The 18,593-nt window shown below is 41.4% G+C and overlaps 1 protein-coding gene across 2 annotated transcripts in view; it reads left to right on the forward strand.

Moving 5' to 3' along the window:
• Nucleotides 1–18,593, forward strand: part of KALRN (kalirin RhoGEF kinase) — a 466,317-nt gene that overhangs the window by 321,540 nt on the left and 126,184 nt on the right. For both annotated transcript variants that reach the window (XM_059476128.1, XM_059476127.1), the window contains exons 23-33: nucleotides 992–1,110; nucleotides 2,279–2,345; nucleotides 2,979–3,088; nucleotides 4,789–4,858; nucleotides 6,526–6,615; nucleotides 10,679–10,771; nucleotides 11,099–11,210; nucleotides 12,298–12,488; nucleotides 12,891–12,992; nucleotides 13,679–13,821; nucleotides 14,958–15,060. In XM_059476128.1, the coding sequence (XP_059332111.1) occupies nucleotides 992–1,110; nucleotides 2,279–2,345; nucleotides 2,979–3,088; nucleotides 4,789–4,858; nucleotides 6,526–6,615; nucleotides 10,679–10,771; nucleotides 11,099–11,210; nucleotides 12,298–12,488; nucleotides 12,891–12,992; nucleotides 13,679–13,821; nucleotides 14,958–15,060 (1,200 nt within the window). The remainder of the gene's footprint in view (nucleotides 1–991; nucleotides 1,111–2,278; nucleotides 2,346–2,978; nucleotides 3,089–4,788; nucleotides 4,859–6,525; nucleotides 6,616–10,678; nucleotides 10,772–11,098; nucleotides 11,211–12,297; nucleotides 12,489–12,890; nucleotides 12,993–13,678; nucleotides 13,822–14,957; nucleotides 15,061–18,593) is intronic.

The following is an 18,593-nucleotide window of genomic DNA, read 5'->3' on the forward strand; positions in this document are numbered from 1 at the left end:
TGTTGGTTTTTGTGTGCCCATTAGAAACACTGAAAGCTCAGCCAGCCCACCTGGCCATGCTCAGAACTGCTTCTGGAGAAAAAGGGTTAAAGGGTTTTGCTGTGCTTGGTCAGTGATATGAGGAGAGGCAGATGAAGATCAGAAAGATTTTCTAAACAAATGTTTGCACCATTTTTCAGGAGGCCATACAGCTTTCAGGAGGAAAGTGGGGAAAACACTTTAATTGAATAAAAGTCTGTGTTCATTTTGGTATAAAACATAAATCCTGTTCCCACACCATTACTTTGCATCCAATCCAAACTTTGACTCTAAGTTTTTATTCTCTCATCCTTTAAATAACATAAACAATTGATCCCCAACCTCATGTCTGAATTCTTTTAGGTGAAGTAGAGCATCAGAAGAAGCAAAAATTAGGATTTCCTGCTATTCCCTGGCCATAGTATTAAGGGGGAGGGCCAGAAGCAGAAACACTTAAAACCTTTCAGTCAATGACTCTTTGGAAATTAATATCAAGAATAAGGAATAAATTCCCTCACACTCTCATGATACTTTAAGTGCACTGGTCCTTTTAGGGCCTCTGGTTTACACAGAGCTCTAACTACAGCCTGGAAAGGTATTCCATGGTAAATGGCCACTGAAAGTAGTCTCTGCATGGTGCTCTACTTTATCAGACTGGTTTTTAGAAAGTCCCATACTAGACAACTAATTTAGATATGAAAGAGTAAGGTAATTTAGACCTTTTTATCAGTATTGGTTCCTAATTAGGATAAATGGTGAAGATTACACTGAGTATAATTTCTGTGTTTTTAAGATTTCTCTCTCAGGTTTTTATCTCTTCTCACAGTACTTCTGCTTCTGTCTAAATTTCCTCCTTTTTGATATTATTATCTTGTGTCCTTTTTTACCTCTTTGATGTCATGAACATGCTGCACTTTGCACAACAGTAGGATTACAATGAAGTTAAACTCTGTACTTTTGGTTTTTTCCCTAGGATAACAAAGACCTAGAGCTAGATATCATTCCAGCAAGTCTTTCAGACCGGGAGGTAAAGCTGCGAGATGCAAATCATGAAGTCAATGAAGAAAAAAGGAAGTCAGCCAGAAAGAAAGAGTATGTTCCCAAGCACTCTGTCTGCATGGCACATTATCTGCTAAAGAATAATTCTGTGATATTAGCATGACCTGAACTGACTGACAGTCCTGTAACTCATTCCAGCTGCAGAGCTATTGAGATAAGTCTGCAGTTGTAGGGTAGTTGTTACTTGTAGGTTAGAGAATTTCAGAACATAAAGGTTGAATTTCTTTTGGTTTTATCAGAAGTTAGAAAGGGAAAGCAGTGAGTCAGGCACTTGGATTAGCCCTGATGTTGTGGAGTTGCTAATTTCTTTCGGCTTGTATGTAAAAAGTAACATGAGCAGGAAAAAATACAGAGCATCTTTAGGTGTCTAAATATTATCTAAACATCAGTGACCCAAGAGTTCACTTGTAGGTTTAAATTTCAGCAAATGTAGGACTGAGAGAACTGGAAATAGTTTATACTAGAGGAAATAGTTGAGAGGTATTTGTTGCACTTAAATCCATGAACAGTCTATTTTCACAGTATTCTGTCTTATTTTTTGTGTAAGAATATTGGGAAAGTATTTCTCAGACCTCTGAAATTGTCATAGATCATGATTGATAAGAAACCACTTATACTTTAGAAAATATTACACTTGGTCTGCCTGTGGCAAATTTCAGGAATTTCAACTTTGAGGGGCCCAGCCTTGGGCTATAGAAAAACCATTATTGCATTTCACAGCATCTGCATTTTTTCTGGTCAGATACCAAGCTGTTGAAGTCTCTTCAAAGTAGTGGTGTCTCCCAAATCCATCTGTGTTGCTTCTGAAGGTAAAGTTTTAGGGTGACTTCCCACTGACTGTCAGCAAAGGTGCAAATGATTGTGAATCACAATTCCTTAACCCTGAGGGGAAAAATTTCTGAGAACCAGCTGATAGTTAAGGATGGGCATGTAGGTGGTAAATCCCATGGACTCAGGGTTGCAGGAATACAACTTAATAGGATTTTGTGCAGAAAAGATATTTAGAAAATAACTCCACAAGGGACTGGAGTATGAAGTGCTATTTTGATCATGGACCTGAAAGGTGCAAAGTAAGGTAGCTGAATGTCTAGGGTGGAAATACCTTTATTCTTTAAGAGAACAGGAGGATGTTTTCTTTTCTGTTCATTGTAGAAATGCTTATAACATCCAAACCACCTAAAATACTCTTTTTTTTTTCCAGATTCATTATGGCTGAGCTGCTGCAGACAGAAAAAGCTTATGTCAGGGATTTACATGAATGTTTAGAGGTAAGTTATGGCCCAGGAGCTCTCCAGTATTCCTGGAAGCACATGTTGTCCTCTGCAGTGAGGATGTTCACTTTAAAGCACAGGCTGTGCACATTGATTCATTGAGCCTTTCCTTAAAGATTCAAATCTATTCATTTGAATCATCTCATACTAGAGAAACTTCTGGATTTGCACGGTCCAATACCTTGCTTTGCTGTACAGCAGGGTGTTCCTAAAGTGGATGGTGATATTCAAAACAAAACCAGAGTGTAATTTAGTGAAATCTGTCAGCTTTCACATTCCTCAGTCTGACAGAGATTTTTATGTATCTAATGCTACTGAAGTGGCAAATCTGGCTTATCTTCCAGCTGTTTTTGCCTGAAGCTTTTGGACACCATCAGGTGGACAGCAAAGACAGGTGTTGTTGGCACATTTCTGCTTTTTCCTCAGACAACTTCAAAGCACCAATGCATCAGCACTTTGAATTTTTCTAGAGAGCTTTCTGTAATACTGAAAATCTTATTTTTTAGCTTGTTTATTTAATCTCAAAATACATAGTTCCTGGTCAGCCTGTGCCTTTGGCAATAAAACAGGGAGATCTATTCTTTTCTATTGCATTTATTCACAAAATTAAGAGTTTCTGGTGTTTTCCAGACTTACCTTTGGGAAATGACAAGTGGAGTAGAAGAAATACCAGCTGGGATCCTTAATAAAGAACACATTATCTTTGGCAATATTCAGGAGATATATGACTTCCATAACAAGTAGGTTTTCTTACCATTTCTGTTAATGTTTAGGCACTTGTGCATCTCTGTGGTGTCTGCAGAGAGCCCCTACAGTACAGTGCACACCTGAGTGTAAAGTAATTGATTTTGCAAAATAGTTTTTGATTTCTGTTTTGTTTCTCTTACAAAAATGAGTTGGAACATAGTTCAAAACTTCAGCTGATTAACAATGTTAAAGTCATGTTATACCAATGCTTTGCAGTCTGATGCATGCTTTCCATCTCATAGCACAAGATCTAGTCTGGACACTTGCCTGTCAAAAATATGATCTTGGAAAACACAAAGGGGAGAAAGTGGAACTGCTGGCATGAGCTGGGTTAATAAGTAGCTTTCTGCCACTTCTTGGAGACTTTCTGTATTTAGTCTGTAACTAACAGTACTCCATCTCATTATGATAAGACTGTGTACCTGATCAGCTTAGAGGGCATTGTTTCCATGGTATAATGTGAATGCAAAAACAGTTATAAACTTAACATTTAGGGGACATTAATCCAGCAAGTTCAGTCTGAATTCCAAATCTGTCTTCAGGTTACACTACAAAACAAATCAGAGAATCCTTTCTCGTTTGAGTTCTGGGATATTTCAAGTGCTTCAGTCAGATAAATGTGCCCAGTTAGATAAATCACATAAATACAGCCAGATAAATCACATAAATTCAGTCAGATAAATCACATAAGGAAGGCCCAGCAGAGCATGCCATATGCATGCTTTTGTGCCAGCAGCTTCACAGCACATCAGGACAGCAGCCTGATTGCCTTCTCACCTGCCCTTTCTCTGTGGTGCTATATTTTTGTTGTGGTGACCCTGGCTGATGCCATCTGATCGCCCTCCTCTTTCAGTTTCCACTGTTCCAGCTCCATCCCTCCAGCCCTCAGTCATGTCCCACAGCTTTTCACTGCTGTCATTTATCCTTTCTCTGACCCCTCCTCCTGCAGCCTGCTGCTTCTACATAATCTTTTTTCCTCTAAAACTTCTTCCTAGCAATGCTAAAATAAATTTCCCCTGTCCCCTCCACCAGGGTCCTCCACAGCCTCCTGCTTTGGCTGGTGATGTTAAGGCATCCTCCAGCCTGATTCAGAATCCATGTGCAAGGGAGGGCAGCAAAGCTGGTGAATGGTCCAGAAAACCTGTTCCAGGAGAACACAGAACGTGTTCTAGCTGAAGAAACTGTTTCATATTCTTCTTTCCACCCAGGCATTGTACAGGGCTCTATCTGCAAACAAGTGGTGCTTGTTGTACAAGCTGTTCAGAGAGAGCTAATTAAAAAAAAATCTGTATTTTGAAAGTTTACTACTTACCTATGAAATGCTGAGCTTGTTTAAGTTGTCCATGTGCTGAGCTGGGTGCTGGGAACCTGGCAGCTTTGGGCTTCCCTTGCTGCTCTTTGTGTGAACCACTAAACAAGGACCCTTTGAAGATTTGTATTCAGATAGAACAGTCCTGAGCACACTGACTCCCTGCTAGGGATTGCCTCTTTTTCCTTTCTGGTGGAGTTAGGCATGACTAACAGAAAACAAAGCACATCTTGGCAAGGGACACTCTTCCTGCTGGCTGGACACTTGGGTAGTCCCATAATCAAGATACAAGTATTGATCATTAGCTCTGATTAACTTATTGGTTATCCTGCATCTCCTGGGTATTTGACTGGAACTAATTACATTGGTGTCTTCTTTTTTCAGCATTTTTCTAAAGGAGCTGGAGAAATATGAACAACTGCCTGAGGATGTGGGCCACTGCTTTGTCACCTGGGTAATGAGGCTGCTGCTTCTCATTATTTATTCAAATTAATTCCTCCAGTACAGATGGGAACAAGCTGGGAATAGGTGCAAGGGTTATGTCCCCTGTGATAAATGAGATTAGGAGCTAGTCTGGAACTAAAACTGCTTTGTCCTTCACCGGCCCAGGGTGAAAGTTTCCACCCTTCTCCTCAGCAATAGTGTGAAGGTTTTCCAGAGCCTCTCTCCTTGTCCTGTACTGACCATACAGCTTTTATTTACCTCTGCTGGCTTCTGTTTAGCACAACTTTATCAAACCAAACCTAGTTTTCTGTGACATTCATTTCCCTGTGAAAGGCCCTGGGAGGACAGACATTTAAAATCTTAATATACCTTCCTTAAAGAATTTTAGTCATGCCATGAGAGCTCCACAAAGGCATGAAGAATATTTTATCGACTTTTTTCCTCCAGAAATTAGTGTCAAATTTCTGAGCCACTGTGCTCACTCATTTCATTATGCAATGCCAGGATAATTTCCAACAGGACTTTGAAATCTAGGTGCAGAGAGTCTTTGTGAGTGTAGGAGGCTCTGGGAATTGGCTACAGTAATTCATCTGTATGAAAGCTGTTCTCATTTCAAAATATTTTCCAGTCAAGTCAGCCATCTTTGTGATTTGTCTGATTGTTTTATTCATATATCAAAGCTAGGAATTAGTATTTTAAGAGTAAAGATGGAATATTTTCACTTACCCAAAAACTGAGCATGTTTTAGATGATTTCAGATGGGTTTTTAATTTAAAAACATATCACAAGTCTTGATGAAATGGATTCAGAAATATTGTTTACAAAGAACAGGTTACCTGTTTAGGAAAGATTTATGTATTTATGTATCATTCTCTGCAAAATCTTCCTGGTACTTTAAGGTACTGACTGCATCATCTCAACAAAGGTACATGTCCAGAGCTGTGTGTGTGGTTACAGATGTACATACAAAGCTGCCTGCACAATTGCAGGATCCTGTTGTTTAGATATCTGGGAAAAAAAATACAATAGCAATAAAAGGAAAACATCCTCCTCTTTTATTTGCCTCCCTCTTCTTGAGACCAGAGTACATTATTAAGAGGTGGGAGTGCACAGATGCTTTTAATTTCTGCTTACAAGTAAACAAATTAGGAAATAAAATGTAAAGCAACATAAAATTTAAGCCACTGAAGTTTGAACCAAAGTAGGAAAGGCAAGTCTGGGCCAAGTGTCACGAATTTCAAGTAAAAAATGTTGGCTTGTGCCAGTTTAGACTATGTGAGTCACTTGCCCTGTTTCTAGACTGCCTTTATCTTCAAGTAGGTGATAGAGTCAACACTTCATGACTGAGTTTTGAGACCTCAAACTCTTGAGTAACATTAATAGAGCTGTTAGAAATTATTTTACAGCTGCATTAAAAGTTTAGGCCTTCCCTCTGTGATATTTGTTAAAGAAAGCCTCCCACAGCCCTCAGAACTGCTTAAGTAAGGTATGAACCTTAAATTCTTCTGCTCTTAATTTACAGTTTCTGTGCTGCTTGGTGGCAGGGTGGGGATGGTGGTGGTGATGGGTGTGTGGGAGAGAGTTGTCACCTGTATTTATCCTGGTGTGCCTCAATAAAAACCTGTGGGAGCAGAGAAATAGCTTATCTTGTTTTTCCCTTGATGTTTGTTTTCACAGGCAGATAAATTTCAGATGTATGTCACCTACTGCAAAAACAAGCCTGACTCCAGCCAGCTCATCCTGGAACATGCAGGGACTTTCTTTGATGTAAGCAGCCTTGCTGTTTTCCTTCCACACACCTGGTGCAGCTCTGTGCTTTTTTATACTCGAGCTATGGGTTCCTTTCTGTGCCTTGGCATTGGGGTTTTTCATTCCACTGCAAATATCACATGCTGTGAGAACTGATGGGCTGTGGTGTGGTGTGTGGTGAGGTGTGGAGACACATTCCTATGAGAACCTTGGGGCATTTTTCAGACCTAATCCTTTCTAAAGATCTGGTTTAGATGTAATCACTGTTTCTGGGTTAGTGATAAAATGAAAGTCTCAGATTTCATTATATATTATGACCTGAAATCCCTAAATCTAAAACAAGCTCCTAGCCTCCTGTTCTGCAAATTCTACCCAGCCTATTCCACATTTATTTCATTTTGCTAATAAGGAAATCCATTTATTCCAATTAGACTATTTCTCATACAAGTGCTGCAGCCAGTGATAAATATTTTTAGGGTCCAATTCCAATTTTGTAGGCTGAGAAAAAAATCAAGTTTTTGAGTACCTTTAAACCAAGCTCTTCCTCTTATTTAACCTCATCCATGCTTGTCTGCTACCTTTTAGCTTTTTTACCACGCTTTTCTGCTACCTTATAGCTTTAATTAGTCATCTTTCTAAAAAAAAAATTAATAAAAGAAAGAAGTGCTAAGACCTCCCTTCCAAAGCATTGGAAGTGCAGATGCAACAGATCAGCAGGATCCAAGCTGCACTGGAGTTGGCAGCTGACAGAAATCAGCTCCTCTGGAGTTTGTCCATGCCAATAGTTACAGCATTTCAGTCTCACTCGACAATGAAAGGTCTCGCAGGAGCCACAGGAAAAGGGATAAACGCCTTTTTCTTTTGCCTTGTTACTGAATGGTCTGAAAGTCGAGTGGAGCTGCATGGGGTTTTCCAGGAGGTGGCGCTTGAGCCTGTGGAATGGTTTATAAATGGTATATACAATGGTTTATACTGGTCGGCTGTTTGCACAGGTTAAAAGCTTTTCCACTGCAGCTCTCTGCACGGGCTGGAAAGCTGCCTGACATTGCTCAGCAGTGAATATTCGTGTGTCAGCAGCTGCTGTTTTGCCAGGGGAGGTGTTTGCCTTCCGTGGGTGCTGGGCCATCCCCCAGCGATGCCTGTGCAAAAAGAGAAAGCTGACTCTCCTCCCAAAAAATCCTCAAGGAGGCACTCAATGTGAGTGACTGAGGTAATGCAAAGTACCTGGGGATCCTTCTTACCTTGATCTTGGAGTGGCAGCAGTTCAGGGGCAGCACAGCCTGGCACAAGGAATACAGAGAAAACAACTGGTTCTTTTTTTCCAGGCAGAACCTGGAATTTCCCAAAACCCTGATGATGAGAGTGAATTATCTAGAATAACACCCCTTAGTAAGAAGCCTGCTTGAAAATCACAAGTGTTCTTCAAATTTCATAAGCTTTCATAGAAATTCACCTTTGATATGAAGACAAGCAGGCCCAGTAATTTTTTTGAACCCTTCAAGGCCATGAAAAACCTGCAGCTACAGGGCTCACTGTAAGGGTTAACTGATTAGGAGAGGGAGCAAAGACAGGTGACATATCTCATTTGAAACCATGAAGAGAATTCTGAGCAATGCTGAGAGCTGGGCTGTTCTCAGGATGCAAGTGAAGCCATGTATGTAGAGAAAAGCAATGTATTTTATGGAACCAGTTGAGACAGGTGGAAAACAATGCACAAACTCTCAACTGTGAAATGTGCCCAGTTTATCCTACAGCATTGCTCTAATAAAGCATAAAGGTTACCATCTTCCTTCTCTACAGATGGTGCTTTGTTTATAAAATTCAGAAGTTGTTGGTATGGTTATATTAGCTGGAAATTGCACAGGGAATGAGAATAGTGTGTTTATGCTGACTTAATTACAGTAGATATTATTTTTCACTCTTTCCATTTTTCTGTCTGTCTTGTTCATCATTACTTAAAACTGTGTTCTTTATTCAGTAGTTTGAAGGATAAATTATGCTTTCCATGTTTAGCAAATTTTAGTATTTGTAATACCATATACTTCAGGCTAGCAAGGTATATTTTTGATTGCCAACATATATTAGCTGTCAACTTCAATTGATAGAATCAGCATGTTATTGAAGTAATCAGGTTGATTTTAGTGTCTTTAGTTAAGCAAGTTTTGATCTTTGGGACAGAGTTTGGTTGAGACATGTACATGCTTCTGCTGTTTGGAATACTTTTTTTGCTTTGAATCTTGGAAAAGATCTGGTTTTATATTCAAGAAGCCACGGGGCACTTTTGATTTGCATGACCAGCATGGAACAAGGTAAACCTCAGTGACTTTGGGAGCATTGCAGAGCATGGTGTTTCTGCATAGATGAGGGTTCTTGGACAGTTTCTCTGCTGAGCCAGAATGTCCCTTAGGAAATAAGCAGAGGCACAAACAGGATCTTACTCCAACACTTCAGGGATCAGAGGGAGGAGCTGCAGGGAGAATGTCCCTTCCCAGCACTTGTCAAATGTCACTCCCCCAACCAGCTGTGTCTCTGCACAGCCTGACCAGGGAGCATGCTGGCAGGGCAAGGAGTGCCCAAAGGGGAGGAATCTTGCTGAGAGCATGCCCTGCTGTTCAGAGAGCTGGGGGGAAGGAGCAGGGCTAATTTTGTTACTTGGATCCTACAAAAACAAGGGTGCTTTGCCAGCTCCAGGAAGTTCACAGACGTGGCCAAAGTCTTGCTGGCTCCTGCAGTTGTGAATTGAGTCTCAGCCATGTGCTCTGCAGGCACAGTTCCTCTGTGAAGTCAGCTATGACTCAGCTTCATGCAAACTCCATTAACCCCCAAACACAGCCCCTTCCCTTTTGAGTCTTCTTCATGGCACCAGAGCTATTAAAAAAAAAAAAAAAACAACAAACAAACAAAAACAAACAAAAAACTTTTCTAGTAAAAGAAACCAAACCAACAAACCAAAAATCTGTTGGCACATTGCATGAAAAGTGGATGTTTTTGCATCCCAGCATTAAGACAAACACTGGAGCTAAAAAGAAGCAATAACCTCCCCAGTACTCAGCAGAAAATCAGATTGTATAAAAAAGGAAAATCTCTGTTCTTGGAAGCTCTTCTCCCTTCACCTTCCGTAACTTCTTCACTTCCTTCACCTTCCGTAACTTCTTCACTTTACAGTCTCAAATTTACAATTCAGTAGCTGAAGAAAATTCCCATTCCCCTTTTCCATTTGCTTCTTTAGGAATCGAGGATTTCCTGGTGGCCAGGAACAAGGCAAGGCATGCCCAGGGCCTGGCAGAGACAGAAGGGTTTCCAATCTCTTCTATTTCAGCAGAGAACCTGCCCCTGTAGGGCATGAGTTTGGAGTCTTTTAGATGGCTGAATATGTTCACTAGGGTCCTATAGGATTTTTAGGAGCTCCTAACTCCCCCTGGAAGAGCTGGAGGGAGGTAGCTGGGCCCTTTGCAGCCCTCAGCAGGTCTGTGATATCTCCAGACATTTGTGAGCACATCACAGTGATCAGCCAAGACATTTTGGCTGAAGTTCAGGTGCTGAAACAGTCCTGTTGGAGGTATCATGAGGGGATATCTCTCCTGGCCCCCAGGTGCCACCTCAGAGGAGAGCAGGTCTGTCAGCACTGTGTCAGACCTGTTATTCCCATGTGGGTATTTCAGCTGCCGCAGGGCTCTCAAATGGGACTCGATGCCTATGTTTAGACAGCTAAATTACACCCCGCTCATGCAATTTAATTTAATGTCACTTCATTTTAATTGAATGTTAAGACTCTGCTTTCAGCCTTTATAGCTAGGAGAAACCAGATGACATGACAGGTAAGTCATACTTAAATCAGGGCCTGTTTACTCAGCAGAGCTTTAGCTTGACTTGCAGAGGGACCCTGCAGTTTAAGTGGCCTTAGGGGGACTCTGCTGTGTATTGTCTCACTGAAACCACATTTATGTAATGTGAGCTTAAATAGGGTTAAAAATCTAAACATAGAATTCAGGGATGCAGCACTAAATTTAGTTAGGGGTGGTTCTGTCTGGCAGGGGGTTAACAGTCTTCCATGGCTGACTGCTGTTTTTATCCCTTCTAGGAAATCCAGCAAAGACATGGGCTGGCCAACTCCATCTCTTCTTATTTAATCAAGCCTGTCCAGAGGATCACAAAATACCAACTCCTGCTGAAGGTACCTCAGTGAGCTGCACAGAGCAGCTTGTGCAGAGCAAGTTCACAGGTTCATGAGTTACCTTCTGCTTAAAGGGAGCAGCTTCATGACCTGTAAGCAAAGTCCCCAGAAATCTTCCAAGGGCACAATCTCCCTTAAGACCACCTTGTTTTATCTTTATAGCTATTCCTATTTGACCCCCCACTGTTTGTGAGCATCCACAGTGGGGTTTGCTGCAGTTGAGCTTTCTCCTGTCTCTGAAGCAGCTTGCAGGGACCAGGTGGCACAGCTGGGTGTGAGGGCAGCACGTGGATCAGATTTGTTCATGGTGTCTGCTTTGCTCCTTAGGAACTGCTGACCTGCTGTGAGGAGGGCAAAGGGGAGCTGAAGGATGGTCTGGAAGTGATGCTCAGTGTCCCAAAGAAGGCCAACGATGCCATGCACGTCAGCATGCTGGAAGGTGGGCAGGGACTGCTGGGAAATGAAGTTTGTTGGTAACTTGGGGTGGAAATTATTAGAGGTTGACTGTAGCAATACTGTAATTTCATGATAATTTTTAGCTACCTTCTGGCTCCTTTATGATATTTCTCCAAAAGTCTTGAAATAATAAAGCTGGCTAGGAATTTTGGGGGGGGGGAGGGGAGGTATTGATCTGTATCTTTTGTGTGTACATATATATATATATATATATATACACATATATATGTACATATGTGTATGTATGTATATACATATGCAATGTATGTGTATCTATATATATTTAGCTAAAACATTCCTTCTCCATTAAACAAAAAAAAATTGTGAAGCAATATCAGTTTAGCTGCTGACAGCTGTAAAAATTATTGGATGAAAACATTTCATAATACTGTTTCAACATTTCAAAAGTTCTGCTTTTCTGAGACAAAACAGCTTGTGTTTAAAAATGTTAGCATAGTTATGCCAACGATTTTTTAAAAAAGCAGTAAAAAAATATTTTGAAACTACAGGGGAAAAAAAGTTTGGCACAAAGTGAAGTCTTTTATTGGCTTATTATTGTGTGCAGTATTTCTGAAATGTAAAAATTTTATTCTGGACTGAGATGCTTTATTGTGTCTCACACATTTTCTTGGCCTTGGAAAATAAAATTTCCAGCCTGGCTTGAGGAAAACCAAGAAACAAGCAGAATACTAAAACAAGTGAAAAAAAGAACTAGTGCCAGTAGCTGGGCAGTTCAATAAGCTCAGGTGATTAAAATTGCAGGAGGGCAAACTGAATTTGTAATGAAGTGCATAGGATTTCTTGCAATGCAGTTCTGTGTACAGTAACCATCACTGAAACCTTCATAATATTATTTTTGAGTAACTATTACAAGACTTAAGCAGCAGCCTCACTTAACACATATGATATATTTGACCTCCAGTGAAGTAATTACATTACTGCAGTAGGAAAAAAATAGAAAAATATTATCACTGGGGCAAAGACCCTTTTATTTCAAGCCTTGACTTTGGTGTTTCTGTGAATTGCTTTTCTCAATAATAAATACAAGTGATTGTATTCTGTGGCTTTAGGGTTTGATGAGAACCTTGATGTCCAGGGAGAGCTGATTCTTCAGGATTCCTTCCAAGTGTGGGATCCCAAGTCTCTCATTCGGAAAGGCCGTGAGAGGCATTTGTTTCTCTTTGAAATCTCTTTGGTGTTTAGCAAAGAGATCAAAGATTCTTCAGGACACACAAAATATGTTTACAAGAACAAGTTACTGGTAGGTGTGGCACAAAGAAAATATTCTGGGTGTTGTGTTTCTTGTAGGTAGAAGGGGTGTTTTGGTGGCTCATGTGTCCCCTGCTGGGTTGGGGATACTTTTGCCCCTGAAGGGCTGGCCCTGAGTCCTGCAGGACCCACCTGGAAGTCAGCTGCAGTGAGTCTGGAGAGGTTTAAGGTAGTGAGATGTGAAGGGTGGGGGGAAATGCAAGCAGGATCACTCCAGCCATTCACTTCCCTGCCACCCCAGTGCTTTTCTGTTCCTTTCATCTGTGTGTAGCAAACAAAGATCCTGTTCCCCTACCCAACCCAGCCTCCCCACTTTTTCCTACCAGTCCAAAGTTTTCTGGACTCATGAAGCTTCATTTATATGAAATCTTTCATCATCTCTCCTCCACATTAGACCTCAGAACTGGGAGTCACTGAACACGTTGAAGGAGATCCCTGCAAATTTGCTTTGTGGTCTGGACGAACACCATCCTCAGACAATAAAACAGTGCTGAAAGTAAGTCTTCTCTGTTTGTTTTCTTTGCCTTTAGCACTTCTAGTTCAGGCCTTGGGAGCTCTGAATGAAAGGTGAGTTTCTTCCCTCCTCATATTCACATGGCTTCCCCATCTGCCTGTGGGGTCATGCCTGCAGCAGTAGCCGCTGAGCTCTAAGGCCTCAGTAGCACCTGGGACAGTCCTGCAGCCTTGCTGGAATTGCATCTCCTCTGGCAGCCTGGGTTGAGCAGCTGCTCACTGACACAGGGCAGGTCTCAGGGTGTTTGGCTGGGAGGTGTAATTCCCTTAGTCCTTTGCCACTGGGCTTATCAACAACCAACCCCTTCCACACACCTCCAGAGCTGACAGCCTGTTCTGTCAAGTGAGTCTCTGCTGAAGAATCCATGTTGTAGTTGTTTTGTCTAAGGAATTCCCAGCTGTGCACTGATAACCTGTTTCCCCTCTGCAGAGCATGCTGTATTGCTAGCATTAAATGGATTTATCCAGAGCTTAGCTGCTTTGCTGTTGCTTGCCAAGTAGGTCTGGTCAGAGTGCTCTCAGTTCCCTGGGGTTACCAGGGACTCCAGCAGCTGCTGCAGTGCAGCAGAGAGGACAAACAGTTAATCATGACATTCATCAGCTGGCCATGTCTCCTCTGCACAGGAGAACATGATAAAGTCTCTGTCCTTCTGCCTTGTGAAACTTTAGGCGTCCAGCATTGAAACAAAACAGGAATGGATCAAAAATATCCGGGAAGTTATTCAAGAAAGGATCATTCATCTGAAAGGAGCTCTGAAAGAGCCCATTCAGCTCCCCAAGACACCAGCAAAGCAGAGAAACAACAGCAGAAGGTAACTTCAGTCCTTCCCCACAACAGCAAATTACTAGTGTGTTCCCAATCCACAGCAATGTGGTGTTTGTGGACTTTTTACTGGTTTTTACTGTAGTCAAAGCCGTTTTCATTGTCTCTGCCTTTTTTATGTTGTCTTGGCAAAAGTAGCTAGAAATGTTTTTTATGATACACGTACAAAGAGCTTTCATTTTATGCTCCAAAGTATAGAGAAAACCAGTAAAAATTCTTCAGAGTCCAAGGTTATAGTTCTTTCCTAAAGTAGATTCTACTTCTTCATATTTGAGTAAAACCAGATTTTTTTCCTTGTTTGGTACATTTATTTGTTTGGCAATCAAAATCATAGTTGATCCTAACAATGCATTGAAGAATACATAGTGAATAATCTGCATTTCATCATCTAATACAAACTTGTTTCAGCCTGTCAAGTAATATTAAATATTTTTTGTCAATTTTTTCAATCCTGGATCAAATAGAAATCATGAATTGTTTTTCTGTTGTGGCATTCCCAAAGGCCACCTGTAATTTGAGCATCTTCATTTCCTCATTAAATTTTATCCCTCTTTTACTTCAGGCTGTGTCACAGACACATCAAAGCATAAATAAGCGAGTCACCCAGGAGACCTGTAGCAAAGTAGAGATCCAGACATTTCCTCTAAGAACATGCTCCAATACAAAAGTTTTCTTGTACAGAATGGCGACATATTTTTTCTTTGTCCCTAAGTATAGAATTTGTATTATTTAAGTATTTACTTTGAAAGACCAATAAACATTTAAGATAATTGTATCTGTACAGCCAAAGGGAAGAAAATGTGTTAGGCAACCTCAGTGAGGTAAATAGGTAGAGCTCTGTACTGTCTTTATCTATATTTGGATAGCATCTTTATGGCTTAGTATTAAATTCCTGAAGAAATTTAAACAAATGTTGGGATTATGTGTAAATCCAAACCCTATGGCTGAGGGTGACATCATTCCAAATTGCAAGAGCTCTATAGCATCATGAGCTGCCTCAGAGGGGTAATTTTAGCACAATCCAGCTCTGTCCTGCTGACTCAGCACTCCTCAACTCCACCTCTCACGTTGTGCTCGCTGGTGCTGTTAAGGAATGTCATTGATTCCCAATCACCTCTCTTGCAGAGATGGAATAGATGATGCAGACAGCCAAGGGGATGGCAGCAGTCAACCTGACACCATTTCCATTGCCTCCAGGACATCACAGAACACAGTGGACAGTGATAAGGTAGGACTGAAATGGGGAAATACCTGGCAGGTAATTGTCCCCAGAAGAATGTAAGTGAAAATAGAATAGAAGGCAAAAGAAGGCAACCTGTCTTCTGCTGAGTGAGCTGAAACTGGTATTCCCCTTCACCAGGTTATTAAAACCCAGTCTGTTTCTGTGTGCTTGTCAGTACTGCTCTTCTCCACAATAACATGTCTGTTACTGCTGCTGTTTGTGGTTAATGCACAGAGGTTCAATTGGCTCTGAAGGAAGAGCCCAGAGCAACCTTTTCTTGCCTAGTAAATCTTGTTGTGTGAGATCCAGCTTGTGAACGAGCAAACAGCTGCTTATGTTACATATTTCCCTCTGAGCTGAAGGCAGTTGTTTGTTGGAGGGAATGCAGGTACTTAGCCACCAATTAATGCAGCAACACTGGGATCCTGGCTGCTATCTTGAGAGCCTGGGAGACCTCCCATTTGCAGAGACTGTGATTGTGGACCCCTCTCCTCACAGACATATGCTGAAGCATATGGATGGCCCTGAGGCACGCTGGGTTCTGTTGGAATGCTGCACACTGTCAGCACTTACATACTTGTCATTTTACTTGTCAGACAGTCTGAGTCCAGATCCCCAGCTCCACTAGGATGCCTCACTTGAATTTGTCACCCTGACACCTCCAGCTCTGCTCTTCTACTGAATTAGCAGTTGATTTAGGAGAAAATGGGCAGTTAATAATTACCTTAGCTACACTGATGGAGTTTGTCATATCCCCTGAGAGAATGCCTATATTTTCTTCACACATTGTTTTGAAATCACATGTAACTTGAAAAAAGCTGAATTCTCCCATGCCTTTATAGATATACATATTTGTCAGAGCTTTCATTATGCTGCCACTCAGACAAGGTCGAAGGGTGTCTTCACAAAATCAAAGTCCAAGCTTTGGTTGTAAAGTTCACAGGTAAGGTTCAGTGCAGACACTGTTTTTAAAGCTGGACTCAGAAATATAATCATTGCAAATAAATTACCATCTGTTGTATTTATCTTGAATGCATGTCCCCATGATTTAACTTTTTTGTCCAATAATGTGCTTTAGAAAAGTGCTAAGCCTCACAATCCAAAGGCCACTGTAATGTATGCAAATACTTTGCCCGATGTTTGAGAAGTCTTCAATCCGCATGGACCTGTCTTACTTTCTGTGTTTTTCACATTTATCATTCCTGCTAAAAGGCCCTGACTTAGTGCAGTACTTGAGCCCATGCTTTATTTTAAGCCCTCACCTAAGCTTTGCTCGTTCCCCAGCCCATTGTGTTGGTTGCATGAATTCTGGCCATGTCCAGGTAAGAAGCTCTGTGTTGCATGCTGCAGCTGCATACAAGGGCCATGGTGCCAACACAGGCTGTGTACCCTGAAAGACAGCCCAGCGTGGCAGGAGTTGGTTTAAGGATGCAAGACTGGAAACATTTATAGGAATTTCTATCCAGAACCTTGTTTCAACTGAACAGCAAATGTGTATGAGATAAACTGAGTAAAGATTGCACAGGGAAAAAGTTGTTACCACTGTGGAAAGGGTTGTGTCATGCTTTTAATTTTTTTTTACTTGCTGACTTAAGGCTGTGTGGTTTTGTGTCCTGCTGTACATTTAATGAATAGAATTGGAGTGTACAGCTAAGGCTAAAGGTTGCTTGTATGTGCTTTGTTGAACCTGAGGTAGCAGTGTATCATCCTTAACTAGAGAGGCTGCTCCTGCTGAACAGTATTGTCTCTGATCCTGCTGCCAGAATACTGTGGAGAATTCAGCTCCTAGAGTGCTGCATTATCATGTCTTTGCTCCAAGGAGAATCAACTCCCCGCATCTCTTTATAGTTCTCATTTTTTCTGCACAGTGTTACCCAGATTAGTGGCAGATGAAGATGAGCTGCCTTGCCTCCTGCTGAACTGGCAGAGTCACACCCATGTTCACTCAGACATTGTGCTCACCTGCTGGCCCCTGCTGTGCAGGGACTGTCCTGTCAGCAGATCCAAAGCTCTGAAAGCACTCCTAATGGTGACATCTTAACACATGGGATATTTTCCTTCAGTGTGTAGTTGAGCTTTTCTTCTAGAAGAGTCAGAATGAAATGAGATTGGCATGGGAGGTTTTATATTCTCACATAGTTGTCAGCACTGGACGGCAGGACCATATCATGCTCTCCAGGTAGGTTTTCTTGGCAGAGCTGACAGTTCATGGCACACACTGTAGCATACATGCTATAGTTAACTCCTGTGGGGCTGGTGGCAGCTCCAGTGGGTTCAGAGTTCAGCAATCAGGGCAATCAGGGGTTTCCCTGCCTATTTAACTCCAGCATAGCCAGCAGACTTATTCCCATGAGTTTAGATTCAAGACTAGAAGCTTTTTGCAGCTGCAGCCTCCATGGGTGACTTCTCTATGTACCCCAGTGAGTTTTCCATCCAGAGGAGCCAATGGAAAGAGCTCCTACCTTTAGAAACTCTGGCTGTTCACAGCAGCCTCATCTGCAGACCCATGCCAAGAGCCTTGCACTGCCAGCAGCATGCCAGGATGGCAGCAGATTCATCCTGCCTTGGGACCGTCTATGTATTAACTCCATGCCAGAAGCAATTCTCAAGTAACATGTAGGAGATGATATTACTCTCTGAAGCCAAAAGAATTCAAAGATTTAGCTGACACACTTTGTCCTTTCCCTAAACCTTGCTATTATGCCTGAGAATTGCCTAACACATTAGTTGAATGCTCAGACAAGAATGTCAAACAACATTTTAGACAAAGAAAATGACAACTTCTCAAAGATTCTCAATTTCAAGTAGCACTTCTGCTTAACAACACTCCTCATGCCTCAAGTCACATGTGTTTCTTTCAACTTATTTGTGAGTCAACTCCTCCTGAGTTGTAATTTCTGTTTTCTCTCACCATGGCACAGCCCTGGAGCTAAGCTTTACTTTTGCATTTCAAACTCCTAAAAAGAGAAAAAAGGTTTTTGTTGTTAAGTGGGAATGAAATAGCCTTACTGTAAATTCGGTGAGGGTTTGTTTTCTCTCAAGACATGTGAATGTGGCCACAATATTTATCAGGGGGATCCTTTGGCACAGAGGATAGAGCACTTCGAACTGGGGGCTGAGTCCTGGTTCTGCTCTGTCACTCACATGTTGGATGCCATCACAAAGTTACATTTGATGGCACATTACCCTTTCCTTTTTTCCCCTTGTTTGGATGAGAAATTTGCAGGGGGAGACAAAAATTCATGTAAACATTACATTTGTACATTAATTACAGCATTGTCCTCCACTTTCCCAGCACATGATGCAGGCCTGAATTCAGACCTGTTTTTATAACCTTTATGGTGGCAAACTCTGCTTTGAAAATATCGGTTATGTGCCTGACCCCAGAAGTGTTTAAGCCTTTAAGTATTCAGACTTTCCTGACTGCAGGCAGTGGTCAGGTGATTATATATAAAGACTCTCCTGATTTAAAAAAAAAATAATAATGTTCTGGTCTGTTTAAATATCTGATTAAGTAGCTTCTTAAATCTGAATATGAG

The sequence above is a fragment of the Ammospiza nelsoni genome, chromosome 7, assembly GCF_027579445.1.
Source record: "Ammospiza nelsoni isolate bAmmNel1 chromosome 7, bAmmNel1.pri, whole genome shotgun sequence".
Taxonomy (NCBI): Eukaryota; Metazoa; Chordata; class Aves; order Passeriformes; family Passerellidae; genus Ammospiza; species Ammospiza nelsoni.